Below are 18,928 nucleotides of genomic sequence, written 5' to 3' on the forward strand. Positions count from 1 at the left end.
TCTCAGTATTCTAAACCACTGGATAGTGAGAAGACCATGAAAATGGCTGTGTGGCCTTTAAAAAAAAAAAAAGAGAAAATGAGGAATCTTGAAAAAGTCAAATCATACAGGATAACTGCTATGCCCTTTTTGAAGCAAGTGGAAGCAAGCAATATTGGTTATGGTGGTAAACAAGGAAAAAGAAAAGTAATTTTCTATTGCCCTCTCCACCCTTAAGAAAAATGTGTGGATTTCTTTTAGAAAAGGTGTCTTATCAACACTAAATAATCCCATTTTAGAGTGTTAAAGACTTATTTAAAGTTCATGCATTTCCCCAAAAGAATGGCTAGTTGTAAAAATACATGTGAGCTAGTTGCATAAATCAGAATTTAAAGTTTAACTTGTACTGGGAGTTAAGCTCCACCTACTTACCATGTTGTTTCTCTCATTGTATCCACAGAAGTTTTCTAGATATAAACATAATAAAAGTTAAACTCCTAGGGCAATTTGACAGTTCTCTATATGGAAATATAAATAAATACATCAGCTACCAAAGTAATATCATTGTGAGTTCAAACACGCTTGTTGAAATTGTACTTTTCCTCAAAGTGAGTAAAAATACACTCAGTGCTGTTTCAGTACTGGTTTGCTCACATGTGCACCACACAACCTGTCTGGTGTTTGTCTTTTTGTCTTGATTTGTCTCGTTTTATTAATTTTGTCTTGACAGTTGCATTTGAGTCTGTCTCTGGCTTCTGGTGGAGAAGCATCAGATAAGGGGGAAGAAGCGATAGCCATCCATTCTCTGAATTTGCTGTTGAAAAGTATTGGAGCTACTCTAACAGACGTAGATGATCTTATTTTCAAGTAAGCTAATAAAGATATACTTTTTAAAGAAATATTTTGAATAAAGCTACTAGACATTTAATAACCAGGTTCGTGGTAAACTTTGCTGACTGACTCTAGTATAAATGTATAGAGCCTTTGGGGAAAGGGAGGAATGGAGAAAAGATGGAGTTTGGGCTCCTTTTTAAGAGAGTAGGGCTTCAGTAGTATCTGAAGGAAAAGAGAGAACTATTTAGAAGGACAACTAACCTGTGATCACTTGTTTTTCAGACTTGCTTTCTTTGAAATTAAATATCAGTTCTACAAGAGAGACCAACTGATGAAGAGAGTTGTTAGACACTATAGTGAACAAGTAAGCTTAATCAATCAAGCCTTTGTGTAAAATTTTGAGTACCTTACAGAATGCAGCAAATAGGAAAGCAAAGCCGAATACCTCTAAAAGCTACTGGTTTTTCTATTTCTTAGTACTGAAGTAGGAATCGGGTGGCACATTACAAAAACCTAAATGCAGAAGTGTCCTGAAAAAGTGTTTTAAGAATTTTAAGTGATTGCTTCTGTTCTTTTTTTGTTTTTCTTTGCCAAAGTATTCTAATAGCTATCCCTACATATATTGTGTCTTTTGCCTAAATCTGTCTTCATTCCTTCTTAAAGAATACTTAGTTGAGTATCCTAACACCTTACTTAAGTAGTAAATAAAAAAAATTTACCAGCCTTGGATTCTAACGTGGAACTATGTGTAACAATAGCTAGTAACACTGCTTTTGTTTTTGCTTTTTCCCCTCATTATTTAGCTCCTGAAACAGATGTATGTTCTTGTGCTTGGGTTAGACGTTCTTGGAAATCCATTTGGCTTAATCAGAGGTTTGTCTGAGGGAGTTGAAGCTTTCTTCTACGAGCCATTCCAGGTACCACTTCCTGATTCTTCCACTGTGTGTGAATAGTAGGCTGATTGAATATAGTGGTAGGGTTGTAGTTTTGTTGCCATTGTACTCTACACCCTGAAAAGTTAAGAAAGCAGTTATTTTTTTATGTTAACTTTAAAGAAGTAATGTATTCAATTGGCCTTACTTCCATCAATGTAAAGGAATTGCTAGTTTTTCTTGAAATGGCTGCATAAATACGTAGTTTTCTGCTGTTCATAATAAGCTTCATATTTAGGGTGCTGTTCAAGGACCTGAAGAATTTGCTGAGGGCTTTGTAATTGGTGTTAAAAGTCTTCTTGGACACACAGTGGGTATGTATCGTATCATTATTGGTTTAATAAATCAGGATAACTCACGGATTGCATTTAGATTTGTTTTCTTATTATTTTGGAGGGAAAGTTATAGTTTTAAAATTTTTACATGGTAATATGTTGACAAGTATTTAAGTTAGTCAGGTACTGTTGCCAGAGTTTGTGATACAGATCGTTTGTACCTAACTAACTTGAGACCATTTAAATGTCTGTTTTGAAGACTGAGCAAACGAACTGAGCAGTATTGCATGTATAACTGAATTTGTAACATGCTGTGGATGAATAAGAAAAATAATTCTAATGGTCTTAAAGTGTCTGGAGAAGCCCGAGAAGTATTCTTCAGACCAGTTACAGTTCCCTTAGATTTTTGTTTCCTTATGTGTTACAGTCAAGAGAATATGCTAGATAACATCTACTGAAGCTATTTAGCAGTTATATTTTGCTGTAGTTACAAAATTATTATTTATTCTGGAGTCTTCTCATGGATGACGTGGTAGTCACTCTGTAAAATCATATCTGAACTGCATATGAAGGGAAATCGTTACAAACTTCATGGCTTCTTGTGTGTTGTCTGCTGTTAAATTGTGAAAGAACAGTAACTTTTGGTTTCTGCCCTGTTCTACCAGGTGGTGCAGCAGGGGTGGTGTCTAGGATCACTGGTTCTGTTGGAAAAGGCTTGGCTGCTATTACTATGGATAAAGAATTTCAGCAGAAGCGGAGAGAGGAAATGGGTCGGCAGCCAAAAGACTTTGGTGACAGCCTGGCCAAAGGAGGAAAGGGCTTGTTACGGGTATGGATTTGAAGTTGAGGGTATGATGTGCCAACTCTTAATCCGTGCTTGACAATTACATGCAAGCAAGTTTCAAGTCATCTTTATCAGTTCATGAAGTAAACAGAAGAGAAAAATTGTAGAGTTGTCTGGAACCATTTGTTACCTCAGTGGATGTTTATTCCTCTCCCTTGGTGTCATTAACTAATTGACCTTTAAAGTCTTCCATAGAATTATTTGATATTAATTTATCTTGAATACTTGGTACCACTCGTAACTGTGAGTTTTGGAAGCTTCCTATTGCTAGTGAAAGTGAAATAGTGACTTTCTTAATTATTACAAGACAGATTTCTATACAAAAGATTTGTTAGTCTTTCTTGCCAGTATAAACGTTTCTTCAGCCATTTTAGGTTTTCCCCTTTTCTTCTTTCCCTCAGTTATAAATTTCTTAAAGATTTAAAGTAAAAAAACACCAAACCAAGCAAACCCAAAAAACCCCAGCCTAACAGTGTTTCTGATATTAAACTTCATTAAAGTTTTAAAGCAAAGGATGAGAAGCAGCTTGTTTCCTAGTTGGATGATAGCGTTCCTGTTTCTAAGTAGGAACTTAATTATCTTCTTCATCTTAGGGTGTTGTTGGAGGTGTGACTGGCATAATCACTAAACCTGTGGAAGGTAAGCACTAATGTTGCACTGAGCTGCTTAAGTGGTTTCCCAGTACTTTGCAATTTCCTTCGTAATTTTAAGAAAGCAATCTGAGTGTGGTGGTGTTAAGGATTATTTTGTAATTATATTGTAAGAAGATTATTTTTATATTTCTAATTGAAATGTGACCTTAAATGATGATATTCTCAAATATATATATAGCTGTTGTTGGCTTAGGACATTTCCAGCCTGTATATGTATTAAGGAATGTTTGTCTTTGTGATGTATTTTGTTAAACCTGCTGTAGTAAAGATGCTAAAAATAATAAATAAAAAAGCACCAATTTTAAAAATTGGTACTGCAAAGGTTGGAGAAATCTTAAAAAGCAAATTTGGTTTTATGCCTGAGATCAGTATTTGTTCTTGTGAAGACATTATTGGTATGATAGATGATGAAAAAATCCAAGATAAAGAGCCTCTTATTAAAATTCATGTGAAAGTGGTTTTAAATGCTGGAAGGTGTTACTGCATTGTATTTTATAAGTTAGTGCATTGTATTTTGTAAGTTAGTGGCAGATAATTGGAGTTGTAGTCCTCATTGCTTTCTAACATGCTTTCACATGCTTTCTGAACACTCTCTTGGCTCTTGCATAATTATGTATCACCAGAAACATGTACTTTTGAGATAGAAATAGTTAATTTCCATCATAATTGTGCATCTGAGAGTCTTCAGATTACTTAGTTTTTATAGGTTTATAGTAATAGATATATTGGCCTACAGTCCAGACTGAAAGTGTGAGCAGTGAAGTCTATTTAACACCTCAGTTACAGTGGCTTGAGAGGCTGGTAAGGTGTTAAGTGAAGTGCCCCACGTCTGAACAGGCAGGGAAGCAAAGTGTGACTTTTCATACAGACTTTTTTTTATAAGTGGGTTGTAGGTAATCAATTTCTGTGGGCTGTTTCCAATACAGAACAGTTCTAATGGTTTAATTCTGTGGTTACTGTCTTCAAGTAAGTCATGAAAACTATTTCCTTTTCCGTTGCTTTAATTTCAAAAGGGGCTAAAAAAGAAGGTGCAGCTGGATTCTTTAAAGGAATTGGAAAGGGGCTTGTAGGAGTGGTTGCCCGCCCAACCGGTGGCATCGTAGATATGGCAAGCAGTACCTTCCAGGGAATTCAAAGGTAAGATGTCAAGAGGAGGTATCAAAGTACTCTCTGTATGTTGGATACCAGATGGTAAAGTGGTCCAGTAGTGACACAATTATTTGTGTTAAATGCAATATGCAGTGTTATATATGGGATTGAGAGCTGTCTGGTAGCCTGTAATTGAATCAGCTTATTTTATGATGATCTCTGGAAATTGCTGCTTCAGACATAATACATCCTGCAGTGTTGTAGTTTAGGTAGATAACTAGTCCATTTTTTCCTTTCATTCCCTCCCCTGATGAGAAAGTAATTAAAAGATCACGTGTAAGTGTTGCTTGTGAGGTATGTTTGTGTACTACTGAATGCAAATATCTAAATGCCATTTAAACTTACTGTAAAAAATAGTCTATTGAAATTTTCTGAGAAAAACTTGCCAGTTTGAAATTTGTTTAGCAGTGCTCATCAGGGGCTGCTTGTGTTTTAAGGGGACCTTTGGAAAGTATGTTAATAAACTTGAGAACCCTTAGTAAATTATCCACGAATTCGAGTAGACCTCTCCAAGTTATTCTGTCGCTGTCTAATAGGCTAATATTACTTTGGATTTATTACTACCAGGGTGCCCTTACTATTTCCATCTGTAAGGTACCTAGGAAAGATATATCAGTGAAACCCAGAATTGTAGTAAGCTCACCAGAGTACTCTTCCACTGTCTGTGGCAGGGCAGCAGAATCAACCGAAGAAGTATCTAATCTCCGTCCTCCACGTTTCATTCACGAAGACGGCATCATCCGACCATATGATAGAGTGGAAGCTGAGGGTTATGATTTATTTGAGGTATGACTTGCATTGTAAATACAGTTAAAATTCTCTGATATTGTGGGTTCCATAAAGGATTATGTTACCAAAAAGTTGCCAGGGGTCCGTGACAGTTGTCATTGGTAGTAAAAGCTTGCCCCAGCCTGTTTCATAAGGCAAGCCTGGAGAGCAGAGGAGACCCAGTGCTTGTAGTAAGCTGAATGTGGCAAGGAAACCACAGCAGTGCTGTTAGATCATCTTCTGCATGTCATATTCTGTAACTGCTCATCTCATGCTCTGGAAGGAGGTGGTAGGACTAAGAATTAGTAGGATTAATATTTGAATATGTGGCAACAAGAAAACCGTTTTGATGCTCAGTTCTAATGTTTTGCTTAATAATGAAGCTGAGGCTGGTTTACAAATTAGCCACTTTTAGATAGGATGAATAGAGCTTGAATTGTTTGCCATGCAATACCACTACTGAAATTGTCATTCTTAATAACAATATGTCATAGGTACCAGCACTGTGTGACATTTAGCCTGCTTCTACATCTGTATGTGGCTAACATATGGAGGATGAATATCAGTTGTTTTCAAGTTCTAGATAATCAGAATCTAGTTAATTTGTATTTAAGTTCTTCATGTTCTTAAAACTTAACTTAAAATGCTTCTTGTGTTGCTAAAAACTTATAGTAAAATAATTGTCTGCATTAACATTTCAAGACCAAAACTTGCATATTTGTGACTTCCTTCTTGATTTTCTTCCAATCCATATTTCCTATTTCTAATGTTTCTCTTCTTTCTCTTTCTCTCCTTGCATACGCAGCAAGAACTGGATTAATGGAGTAACATTTTCCATATTTCTTCTCTAAATCCGTCACGGTCTTTTATCTGCCTTAAATATTTAGATTAAGGGCATGGTTGCATTTAACATGATCTCCCCGTTCATATCTTTGCGCTGTAGCAGTTGAATAAAACAGTGTTTCATGTTGTCCAGACTAAGAAAACAAACTAACTTGGAATAACCATCTTCAGTAAGGCTAGATGACTGAGTAAGATGAGAGGACAGGGTTTGTTTCCTGTGTGTCTGTTTCCCTAAGGGTGCTTAGCTCCTTATGAATGGCAGCAGCAGAAGGCATCTTGAAAAAAAACAAAATCATGGTAGGGTAGATGCTGAGTTAATTCATTAACGTTCTCTTAGAGCTGGGGCTGTGGATGAAGGGAGAAAGCAACATTTTGATACTCGTGCAAAATTTAAAATAATTGTATTGAATGGAATTTTCTTCTGTGAAAATACGTATTGGTAATTTCATGATACAGAAATACTGTTTCCATATAAATGCTAAGAAAACTTACTTGTGGTTTCTGTAATATGACATAGGCCTGTCACTTACACATCTGGTGAACCACTATACTTCAAGTTACTACTACTGCTTCTTTATGAAAATTTTATCAGTTAAAAAATGCAGTCAGCTCAGTTGACCCTGATTTCATTCACAGAATCTTCTGGGGCTTTGCTGTTCAAAATACATGAACGTACATGCTGTTCAAACTTTCAGCTGTTAACATGAATTTACATACATATATATATAACATTAAATTATATATATTTCTCAATTAAGTGATGGTATAAATTTCATTTCTAATACAACATCTCATAAGTTAATAAGCTAAGCTTAACAAGCTGTTCTCAGAGCAAATGGCCTGTTATATGTAAAAAAACATTGAGCAGAGACACCTCTCTGCTGCTAATGCCTTTAAATTTAGTGGTCAATAGTTGGCTTATTTAATTTAACATTGTTTAAAAAAATTATTTGCTGAATTTTTATTTTAGTTAATTAAGTGAAACTAAGTTCTTGTGAGAGAGAGAGAGATATATCTGAAAGGAGGTTATAACGAGGTGTGGGTCAGTGTCTTCTCCCAAGTCACAGGCGATAGGACAAGAAGAAACAGCCTCAAGTTATGGCAGGGGAGGTTTAGATTGGATATTAGGAAAAATTTTTACACTGAAAGGGTTATTAAGCATTGGAATGGGCTGTCCAGGGAAGTGGTGGAAGCACCATCCCTGGAGGTATTTAAAAGACAGGTAGACGTAGGGCTTAGAGATACGGTTTAGTGGAGGTTTTTGTCAGAGTTAGGTTGACGGTTGGACTAGATGATCTGAAAGGTCCCTTCCAACCTCAGGAATTCTATGATTCTGTGCTATACCAAGCCAACCAAATTTCTTCATGTAATGAGATTTTTTTTTTCACTAGATTTTTTTCCATCTATCAAAAAGGAGAAAGTAACACAATTAACACTGAAAACTGGATATTATGTAGCTTCTGCACATCTAGTATTTGTGTTTTTCTTATATCTAAATGGTGTAGACTGGAAGTGTGTACTAACCAAGAGTGAATGCTCTGTATAGTTCACTGAATACTTCTTCCTTTCAGAAATCAGTTAAATGAATACAGGTAGTTTGGGCTGGGGGTTTTGGCTTGGTGTTTTGTTTTGTTTTTAACTAACTGTTTTTGATTATTCTGCTAGAGGTTAGTGTTGGGAAGATTTTGTTCTCTAATGTAAACTGCAAGCAAGAGGGAGACAGTCTCTTTACAGGGAATAGGATATTTAACAGGGAAGATGAGTCAGAAATTTTCTGACTTATACTCACTTGTATGTGAAATATAGACATTGGTAGGCATTAGAGCTCGGCTTAGGAGGAGCATATATGTAGGTCTTAAAAGACCTGCTACTTGGAAGAGTTTTTTTGGTGCAGAGTGAGGACAGTAGCCAGATGGATTAGATCAGTTTACTTCTATAAACTTGTTTACACAGTGCATTTTCCCAGAAGTGCTGTTTCTAATGTATATGGGCTATATATAACTGTTGATCTGTTCAGTCAATTCAAAATCTGGAAAGTCAGATTTGGTGTCTTGCAGGCTATGTCTCCTGCTCATGGAGTGAGGCTCAGGAGTACAGAATGCATTTGGTTAAACACAAACGCGTGGTATGTATAGCTGGAGAAATCAAAGGGCAAGCAGGGTGACTTTAGGAGAGTTATTTTCCAAGGAGTAAGTTCTCAGGGGCTGTAGTCTTTGTATGAGGAGTGTTTGTCGTTGATGAAATTTGCTAGAACACACAATAAATGCCTTTGGCCTTGCTAGTCTTTGTGTCTTCAAATGCAGGTATTGCTGCCTGCTTTGGTGAGGAGATTGTTTTCTAACCCCAGCACTTAGGGTCTGACATGATGCAATTCATACATTATTCAGTGTCTACGGCTTTACTTTGTTTCATTTCCTAGTTAAAACGTGGAGCTTTATAAAGAATGCAGAACATTTCATGAATAATTGAGACATGGTGGTGAGACAGCGTGTGGCAGAGAGAATACTATGCGAGGCTTCAAGAAACTGCAGATTCTATTTCTGGTTGAGTCACTGTTCCACTGTGTAAATTTGCAATGGTTCTTTCATTTCCATGTAAAATAAGAATGAGTTGAACTTTAAAGTGCTCTCATAAAAATAAAAGCTTTTCATAAAGATGCCTGAATTTTAAGAGTGTGCAGATGATGGAATCAAGTGCAACCCCCTTTTTGCATAACGCTGCCACCACTGTGCTGACATCTATCAGGTGTACTGAGAACAGCTCTGAGAAACACGGCATCTCTTGGGCACAGAGCTCAGCGAGAGCTCTTACTTTAGTAACATATTGCATGTAAAGTCTAAAAATACTATCGGGATTGTTTCTGAAGTTACGAGAAACAAGCTTTCTCTCTAAAGCTTTGAGTCTAAATAGAGGAACACGCTTATGAATAAATCTGTTTAAATATGTGGCCCCTCTCATTTCTGCATATCCAACAAAAGGATTCAGAATATAGACTGCAGCTTTTGAAACACCGTCTTATATGGTGATGGGTTTTGTAATTCTAGAATTTTTACTTGTTTTTAAAGTAGCTGTGGTTCAGGTATAAAGCGTGAGTTCATATTTTTATTTTAGTCCTATGCTGCCATCTTTCTTCTGATGTTTTGAAGAGACTTTGAGATAAGCAGTTTTTCTGGCATTTTTCTTCCTTTCGTGAATGTTTTACAGTTTCAGAAATTTTTAAGATGGTCAGAGTGTGATATTTTTTTATAGAAGATGCAGACCCTATATTTTTGGTTGGTGGAAAATGCTAAATGAAAATGTTTTTCAAAACATCACATCACTAGGGAGCAAATCCAGGAAAACAGTGTTCTGTTGATTTAAACTCTTGAATATTAATCCACTTCTGAGCTTAAAGGATTTTGGGGGTCAGTTGCAATGTATGATGATAATTTAAGACATTTGTAGAACTTCGTAAATATATGAAAATAAAATGCAAATGTGAATAAATATTGCAGCCTCTTCTAATTGATTCTGGTGTAAGTTGAGTTGACAAAAGATCTTTCCATTTTGGTTATTGAGTTCTTAGCCCACGTGGTTGATCGCAGGCAGATACATGTGGAGTCAAGTTTAGCTTCTCTTGTCATCTTATCAGTTTTATAGATCCAGCTATGGAAATGCAGAAGGAAATGTATCTTTACAAGGATATCTTTATAAGGAATTACTAAAAACATTCTGAATTTTTAGTCTTCCCTCCTTAATTTGTTCTCACTAGTTTGTCAGAAACAACTTGAGAAATTTGCTCTTACAGAGAGGCTGAATTCCACGGTAACAGCTGTAAAATGAACGGTCTGCAGTGTGGGGTGTAAGAGAATGAGTATTTCTAAACAATTATTAGCACAGAAAGGAAATCAAAGCTGAAGAAATAGTCTGATCCTGCAGTGTCTGTGTTCCACCTCTTGAGTGGAACAGTGCCTCGCATTCAGGAGTGAGAACACTCTGAGAACCTGCCTTTAAAGAACTAGTTCAATGAGGTAACTTTTTAAAAGGTTTTGAATTTAAAACACTGCTTTGAATTTTGTTTTTATAGCCCCAAAATTATTTTCTATTTCAGAAATTGCACATCAGAAAGCTGGAAAACGAGAGCTATCAATATCACTGTGCACTTCCAAGAGGCAGAAGAGCAAACCTTATTGTTACCAATAGGTATTCAGTTATGAATGCTTTATAAGGACTTGTCTTGGTTTCAACTTGGGGATTTGGCTAAGTCTAACCTGATTGCTGTTCTCTGTATATGTACTTTCCTTATCTATTTTCTTTTTTTTTTTAAAAAAACAATTTATTTTGTTATCTTTATGGAAAATGCAATACAGTAATGATGTCAATGCCAGATACTAATTTAGGAAGACAGTGTACTCTGAGGTCAGTGATCTTTTCATCGTACTGGAAGGAAATATTCTTATTTTTCCTCTTTGTTTCTAACATTTCAAATTAGCTTGTGGCAAGTGTTTGCAGTCAAACGAATATTTTGATAATGCACATGGTTACAGTCATGTTAATTAAAGGATACTTTAAATGGAGTCTTAAGTTTTTGATGAGTATGACAATGAATATTAAACTCATTAGAGTTTTTAGAATGCAAGATGTTCTAGTCTTGGACATGCAGTTTGAGAACTCAAACTTCTAAATACATTGAGATAATGAAGAGGAACCCATAGATTATGATCTCCATATCCCAAGTGTCACCATTTTCCACCCTGCCTGAATGTTTGAGATAGGCTTAGGCTTATCCTTAATGACGCTCTGGGAGGCATCCCACCATGTTTGTTTTATAATGACTAAAACACCTCAAAACTCATACTGCAGCTGAACAAGCTTTTTCAAGATACTGATCAAGACTGTTAATGAAAGTGAGGTGATTTACTTGTTTGCAGGTTCAGATAAGTATACACTTCTCTCCTTATCCCAATTCTTTACGTGTATAAAAGTTCTAATTTAACTTGATTCAAAACTGCCACCTGTTTTTTCCCTTGGTGTGTCAGCCAACATCAGGGCAAGGAACTGTGGTGATGAATAATCTGTCAGTCCCTTAGTAATTGTGTCACTATGTAGGTAGTATGTAATGGTTTGACTACCTTCATCTGGTAGAGGCTGGCTCTGAGGAACTGGTTTGAATTACCCTCTAGCATCCAATTGTTGGAAAATGTTTGGATTTGGAGGGCTGGGTAGGTTTCGATTTAATTAGTCTGTGAATACTATGTATTATCATAGATCATCTCTGAGTCTTAGGGATGAAGTGATCATCTGAGATTATATATTACAGCAATATGGTTCCACTGTGACTGGGAGTGGATACTTCTAATCCACATGGAAAATTCAACAAATTTCAAACAAATCTCTCTTCTTAATTTTGTGTTGTTTTTCTGGCAAAGTTCCAGTTGCGCAGAGAAATTGAATATTCAACTTTTTTCTTCTGAACAGGAGAGTGATATATGTAAAAGAAGTGGAAATCTTAGGCCATTTAACAACAGAGTGGGATTACTTATTTGAAGACTTTACACGGTGTCCCTCCTATGAAGGAAATGTTCTAAAAATAACTGGTTTGGTAAGAACAGCTTTCAAACTTTTTTTATTTAACACTATTTAGAGGTCCAAATGTGCTCCTAACTTCTTTATGGTTCTAACTGCTGACTATGAGACAAGATTTACTTAAGTTTTCTTGAAAGTATGAGTTGGGTTTCACAGATGCCACACAGAAATTTGACCTGAAGTTGACATTCAAGCCACTTAAGTATCAGATTCTGCATTCTTGTTTCGTGAATGACCTGAAGTACATTTTTGTTCCCCTCTGCAACAGGATCAAAGGATGTTCCAAAGGAGGGACAGTACAGGTCATGAATGTGTAAGGACAGTTCAGCTTCAGGATGAAACTACAGCAAGGGTATATTCTTTTTTTTTTTCTTTCATCATCTTTTGTTACGATTTGTTAACAGTCGCTGAAACTCAGCGTGTAAAAATGGTGGTAATGTTCAGAGATCCATTCTACAGTAGGCCCCTAAGAAACTAACAAGGGGGTTAGGTTTGTTGTCCCTTACTCCTCTGAATCTTTCCCCAGCCTCTGTGAGTTATCAGAAATCCATAAATGTTTGAAATTCTTCAAGTACACCTGATGCACGGTATTTGTCCATCCAGCTTAACTTATTCTTTATTTTAATATTCATTATTGTATAAATGAATTTTACTTTTGTTGAAATAATGGACAAAAAATGCCTCACAAGCAATGTCAAACACTTCAGCTTTTACTAAGTTCTGGAATTACTCACGCAAAATCAGTGGCCATTCAAGCTACCCCAGTATGTTTGGTTGGCTTTATTGTTTTTTTCCCCTAGGCATTTATGCGTATCACATTGACATGAATTTTCTCAGATTAGAGATATATCACTATGTTAATATTATTTATACACATTTTATGCATAATGTACAATATGTTTAATGTTATACATTTGAGACATGGGGGTTTTTTAACTATTAGATTGTTTGGATGCAGAAATGAAATAAAAATGACTGGTTTAGTTGCACTGCTTTGTTCAGTTGTTTCTAATTTTAGAATTATTGTTAGGTTCTATGTTCTTTTATCCTTTTGTGGAGTTAACTATCCAGTTTGAGTGCTTTTCACTGTAAATATTTTCAGAAGTGCCTGCTGTCACATGTATCTTCTAACACATTTGTGTTACTGAATGTCTGTTATGTGAAATGACTATTTAAATACTAACTGCTGTTTGACAGTGCATGTGTGTTAATAATATAAGCTGTAGTTCCCAGCTGTGTAGGCTGATTGGACATGAGTTTAATGCTGGATCTTTAAATGGCCCGACTTCGAAAGCCTCCAGAGCATATAGTATTGGAATTGTCATTTGTGTGTCTGTTTAAAATTAGATCACTTGTATTGGGGTGCTGCCTGAGGAAGGTTTATCTAGTTAAGTGTGAATAACATCATCAACTTGAAAGTTCAGAGTAGATTGACGATATCACTGAAGCTTTTTCTAGGTTGAATATTATGCATGTGAATTAGAAGCTATGTATCTAACTTAAGGCTCATAAACTAGCTACTGCGTAGGTAGGTTTTAAAGTTTGTTGAATTAACTGTTTTTAGTAGCAGCTTATGGAAGAAAACTGCAGATTGCACGCTTTAATTTTCCTTTTTTCAATGTTGCTTTACAGAGGACTTGTTGTGCCATTCAGGAAGCCCAGGCAACAAGAAAACAACAGAAGCTGGTGAAACAAGCGTCGTTGCAGTTGAAGAAACAACAAACGCTGTCTTGATAATGACAAGATTTGTCGGGTCTGACCTTTGGTACGCAATTTTATGCCTAAAATTGATTAGAAGCAGCACATGGAAACATTGTGCAGAAAGTAAAGATAAAGTATCTGAGGGCTTCCTTCAAAGTTAACAGCCATAAACACTTTATTTTTAGAAGCTATGCCTCTTTCTAAAACTATGAATTTTTATTATTCTAAAATACACATTTATGTTTACAAATTGCCACTTTTGCTAAAATACTTTCCTGCTCTGAAATTTTCTGCCCTTTGTCATGTCAGGGGTTTTGTGAATGGATTCTAAAATGAAGTGCTTATATCATTTGCACTCTAAGTTTATGGTTTACAAACAGGTTGTGGTAATTGTGATTCTACTGTTTTGCAAAATAAAGTCCTGATGTTACTGATTGAAACTGATTAAAAACTCCTATTTTAGCCAGCATTCTCTGTAAATTAAGAAGGAAGTATACACAATTTAGCTACTATAATTTCATCCTTCTCTGTTCAATATTAGAAAATACTGCACTGGAGCAACAGAAGAATGAATATGTATGAAAGACATGGGCTATTGTGGTCTGAAATGCTTCCTTTGGAATGTTGTTGCTTATGCTGTAAACGAAAATCTGCACTTTAAAAATGAAAATATTATTCACCTGTCATAGGCATGTATATGGTTTCGGTTGTATCGCTGTAGCTTAAAGCCTTCTGCAGGAGGAACAGCATGCTGGTTTTAGGCAGCATTGTATGTCAAAAGCTTAAATCAAAGTAATTAGCTTTCCATATTTCAGTTCATAGTTACTTCATTGGAAGAGTGCCATCTCATTAAGCTGAAGTCCCTTCTGATAAAATATTTCTGTTGTAGTTTCTCTTCCTGAAGACTGTTCGCCTGCAGTTTAGCAACATATTTAAGCACATTTAAAGTATAACCCTAGTTCTTAATGGTATGAGTAATCCCACAAACTTCATGGAGACAAGTTCCATTCCTAACACTAGGCACATACATGTGAGGAACTGTCTGGGTCAAGGAATTTATGATATAAGCAAACAGATTTGAGTTCAGTGATCAGTGAACTAAGAGCTCTTGCTATCAGTCTTTGGCTCTTGAATAACATATAAAGTGTCCTTTCAAATACTTACTCATGGAAATTATTTTCTTTCCCACTTCACTTGGAAAGAATGATTTCTAGTTTTGGTGGTTTGGGTTTTTTTATTTTGTACTAGCTAATAGCTATAAATATGAATTCCATGTATAAAAATGGGCAATATTCTTGCATATTCAGTAAGCAGAGCAATCGGGAGAACTAGGCCTGGATTTTTAAACTCTCTTTATACTTAAAGGCTGGTGGATTCTATAAATATGCTATTAACCTGCACCTATGATGTCACCAAACTAGAAAGCTTAAGATACTTGAAAGTAAGCTGCCAAACACAGACCTTCTAGAGAACACCTGAAAATACGATTTTACTGTTATTGTGTGCACATGGCTGTTAATCTGGTTTGCTACAAAGGAAAAAAAAAAAAGCGGTACAACCTTGAATTCTGTGATATCACCCATTTTCTAAAAAACTCTGCTCAACATTGGCCAAATTACCTGTCTAGGTTGTATATATTTCAAGCTTGTGTTTGAAAAAATAAATAAATTTTTATATGCAATTATTTGTGCTATGAATTTAAATGTTGTTGCTTCTAAAATACATTATATGCCATTGGTTTGCTACGTGTCACTGGCACTACATGGAAAAAATTATTGGAGTACTGGCATATTGCAAAAGAACTTTCTACAGTCCGGTGTTTCTTTCAGTTTGGCTTCTTGCACGTAAGGGATAGTTGTATCTGTGTTGCCTCTTAATTCGTAGTTGAAAATAGATTTCACTTTAGTCTTCTCTCAGTGAGTGTTTAGACAGTGCCATGTGCCTACTTCAAGGTGGAGAATTGGTGCTTAAAATGGTTCTGATGACACATTTCTGACTCTAGTCTTTTGCTTGATTCAATTCTGTACTTCCTCATTTTTGTTTGTAAGCTTTCTGGCTTGAATTGTAAGCGGTAGATATTTTGTTTTCTCACTTTATATGTGATTAGGTACAATGAAGTAGCCTCCTATTCAAAATAGTCTGAAGAAGCAGTAGGCTTTTATAGAACAGTTTTTTATTTTGAAATGCACGTCTTTGCAGTTTGGGTTGCTAGCTGAATTTGAACTGGTAGGTGGCACTAAAATTTCCAGCTGAAGAAATAATGAACCACCTTCTTTACCACTTTACTTCTTTACCATCAAGCACTCAGAGAATATGAGAGAGATCATTTGCTACGGAATTCAGTTTCTTGCTTAAATGAAGATGGATGTCCAGGACCAATAGGTTTCCAGTGCTTGTCCTCTGCTTTCCTCAAGCATTCCATTTCATTTTACCATGTGTCCTTGTGTCTTTGCTCTTGTTTTTTGTCCAGTCTTTTATACTGCTGCGTTCTCTCCAGTGGCAAATGCTGTCGGCTCTGCCTAGGCTTTGCTCTCTGATTTTGGCAACTTTATTTTCCTGTTCCCTTTCTGCTTTTTTCCTTAAGCTGGTGAATCTTCTTGAAGTGCTGGCTGTGAGGGACTTAAGGAAGGGTCTCTTGTCTAGACCCTAAGTGTTTGTCAGGCATAAGAACAACTGCAGAATTAAATCTTCTTTAGATGATCTGTAGATGAGGCTTTGTGGGGCAGAGTGCATTTTCTGACAAGTATGTCCTTCCTTGATGTAGATCTATCTCAACCTAATAAAATCAACTTGTTTCATGTAAAACCATGTTAATATGCTTTTGCTTAAGATTTTAGAAACATCTAATTTTTAAAAAGTAAGAGAGACATGAGAACTTTTGGAATAGATTATGGGTATACGTATTTCTTCACAGGGTGGTGCCAACAATTCCACTTAACTGTGGGCTTTCTTTAGGGAATGTTTTACTTTGATAATTTTCATTGAATTACTGTCTGATCTGGAGACTAGTAAGTCTTCACATCCTGAAATGTTGTATTTTGAAAAAACAATTGGCTCCATTACAAATTTATTATGTGAGTTTGGTCCATTTTGTGTTAACTGTTCAGAGGGATTTTTAGGATGTCTTTCAATGGAAATTTTAATTGGATTTAATTTAGACTTTTTCCTTGTAGAAGGACCCTATAGTCATTAAGTTTACAGTACTAGTCACTCTATACAGCATTACAATAACCCAACCACTTAAAACTACTTAAGTGAACTCTTAAAAGCAGCAAATACCACCACTCAACACTCTTAAAAACACTCAGATTGTGGAATCTTCATGCTTGTGGAGATGAACAACCTGAATCAACAATCCTGGACAACCTGCTGTAGCTGGTGCAATCTCAAGAGATATCTTCCAACCACAGCTGTTCTGTGATTCTTTTGCAATAAGAGATCTGAAACATTCCCCTCCCCTCAAAAAATAAAGAAAAACGCCGAAGTTGTGAGGTTCTGTGTTTTCTGGGTTAATTTAAATTATACCCATCAAAACAACATTATACCTTTCCCCATCATGTTTAACTGTTTTCTCAACACCTGCAGAGTCTGGAAGAATGTTTGGTTTATTATAGACACTGAATAGGGAGTGTTGTGGTAGTAACAGATTATAAATAGTTTTAGAGAGGATTAACTGTGAAGTTGAAAGAGTGGGTAAATTAAGTAATTGATTTTAACAATCAAGGTACTGGTGTTTTCATTGCTGGCACTGAATATGCTTTTCTTGTAGTAGAGTAATGTGGTGATTACACTAGGTATATCCTAATCTTGGTCTTTGTTGACAACAGGGATTGTTTATATAAGCGGTCACTCAGAGTATTTAAAAATAAAATAAAAAAGATTTAATTTTAAAAGTGAAAACTGACTTATGAAACATTTTGAAACTAGCTAGCACCTGTTTGACAAAATAATTCTTTCAACAGCTTTTAAAGTCGCGTTTAGTCAAACCCGAGTGTGAAGAGTTAATTTGGAATAGATGCCAGTGGACTGACCACTTCAAAAGAAATCTTTGTTTGAAACAAGTGGAGGGATTTGAGAATCAACATGTACAACACCAGGTTCCACTGGAAAAATCAAAGCTTTAGTCTCTTTATTAAAGTTTCCTCGACAAAGGTATGCTTTTGAGGGAGAGGGCAGTTACCAGTTAAACATATGATGCCACACAGCACATGAAGGGCAGATTGAAGGAAAATAAAAATATTATTAGACATCTAGGTGTGAAATAAATTTTTGTCCCAAGTATATGAATATTATTCAGTCTATTAATGCTCCTAATGCAATTGCCTTCCTTGGATTATGGATCTCATTTGCATAATCCCTAAATAACAAGGATGCAAATACACAGATCTTGACTTAAACATCTATTATCTCTATGTTGCAATTTGCTCCTGTTTTGGAGTTTTCAAGACGTTTGTCAGCAACTAGGGTGGTAGCCTAATCTACTCACTTGACTTGTCTGAATGAGAAAACTTTAAGTATGAAAGGAGAAATAACTCTAAAAAGGAAAGAGTTGACCTATCAACAGGAACACATGAATTTAAAATTTGATTCAGTTCATTGTATCCTTGCTCTTCCTACAAGTCAACAAGTAAACTTCTACTTTGAAGTTGTATTATGTTCTTTGTTATTTATTTCAGACAATGAACATTCTCACTCGATCTAGTGTTCAGATTGCATTGGAGGGGAGGGGAGAGGGAGGTGGGAGTAACCCCCTAATATTGATGTGGTAGGTTGGGAGTGAGGGAAAGTGAAAGAAGGATGATAAATCTGTAAAATGGTTAACCCTAGAGGTAAAAAGTTGGTAAAAAGCTGATTTGATATGTTGAAATCTTGCCACAAATTCCTTTTACATTAATAATTGGGGAAAATACCTCATCTAGTTATGAAGACAAACTGCTACTTGAAAGCAATAAATGTGTTGAAATTTGACAAGGAGAAGACATTTTTATTTGGATTTCCGTCAGGGAGGCAGAGCCATTACCAGGCACTTTACTGGAGTCAGCAGATGGAACACTGAAAATTCTCTTTATTGGTAATTTGACAACACTCACATTCCACTGTTCAGCTTGTGCGCGAGTCCGCGTTGTTTCTAGACTCTGCTGTTTATCAAAGGTAAGCACAGGAAGGAGGTATAATTCTGAAAAACGCTTGTCAAAAACAAAGACTTGAAAAATAGGGAAGCTTCTTACGCATTGTATGATGCTTCTAGGGGTTTGAAACCTTTCTCCACCAGGTATGACATAAATTCTTCTCATATATAATTAAAGCTTTATAGGTAAATCACTGAGCTGTGCAGGTCCTGGACTCTGCTCTGATAAATGTGGCCCTGCATCTGCCCTTGACTGG

General features: G+C 36.0%; 1 protein-coding gene across 4 annotated transcripts in view; it reads left to right on the top strand.

Moving 5' to 3' along the window:
* VPS13C (vacuolar protein sorting 13 homolog C (S. cerevisiae)) overlaps nt 1-15,246 on the top strand; it is a 94,682-nt gene extending 79,436 nt beyond the window's left edge. For 3 of the 4 annotated variants that reach the window (XM_014944551.1, XM_014944549.1, XM_014944548.1), the window contains 12 exons: nt 710-846; nt 1,096-1,177; nt 1,617-1,730; nt 1,984-2,059; nt 2,686-2,849; nt 3,458-3,503; nt 4,531-4,654; nt 5,338-5,452; nt 10,368-10,459; nt 11,735-11,858; nt 12,111-12,194; nt 13,475-15,246. In XM_014944551.1, the coding sequence (XP_014800037.1) occupies nt 710-846; nt 1,096-1,177; nt 1,617-1,730; nt 1,984-2,059; nt 2,686-2,849; nt 3,458-3,503; nt 4,531-4,654; nt 5,338-5,452; nt 10,368-10,459; nt 11,735-11,858; nt 12,111-12,194; nt 13,475-13,576 (1,260 nt within the window). In that variant the 3' untranslated portion in view covers nt 13,577-15,246. Of the gene's footprint in view, nt 1-709; nt 847-1,095; nt 1,178-1,616; nt 1,731-1,983; nt 2,060-2,685; nt 2,850-3,457; nt 3,504-4,530; nt 4,655-5,337; nt 5,453-6,239; nt 8,932-10,367; nt 10,460-11,734; nt 11,859-12,110; nt 12,195-13,474 lie in introns of those variants that run through there. The other variant, XM_014944550.1, reaches the window with a different exon arrangement.
* The last annotated feature ends 3,682 nt before the right edge of the window (nt 15,247-18,928 follow it).

The sequence above is a fragment of the Calidris pugnax genome, unplaced genomic scaffold (genome assembly GCF_001431845.1).
Source record: "Calidris pugnax isolate Ruff unplaced genomic scaffold, ASM143184v1 scaffold70, whole genome shotgun sequence".
NCBI lineage: Eukaryota > Metazoa > Chordata > Aves > Charadriiformes > Scolopacidae > Calidris > Calidris pugnax.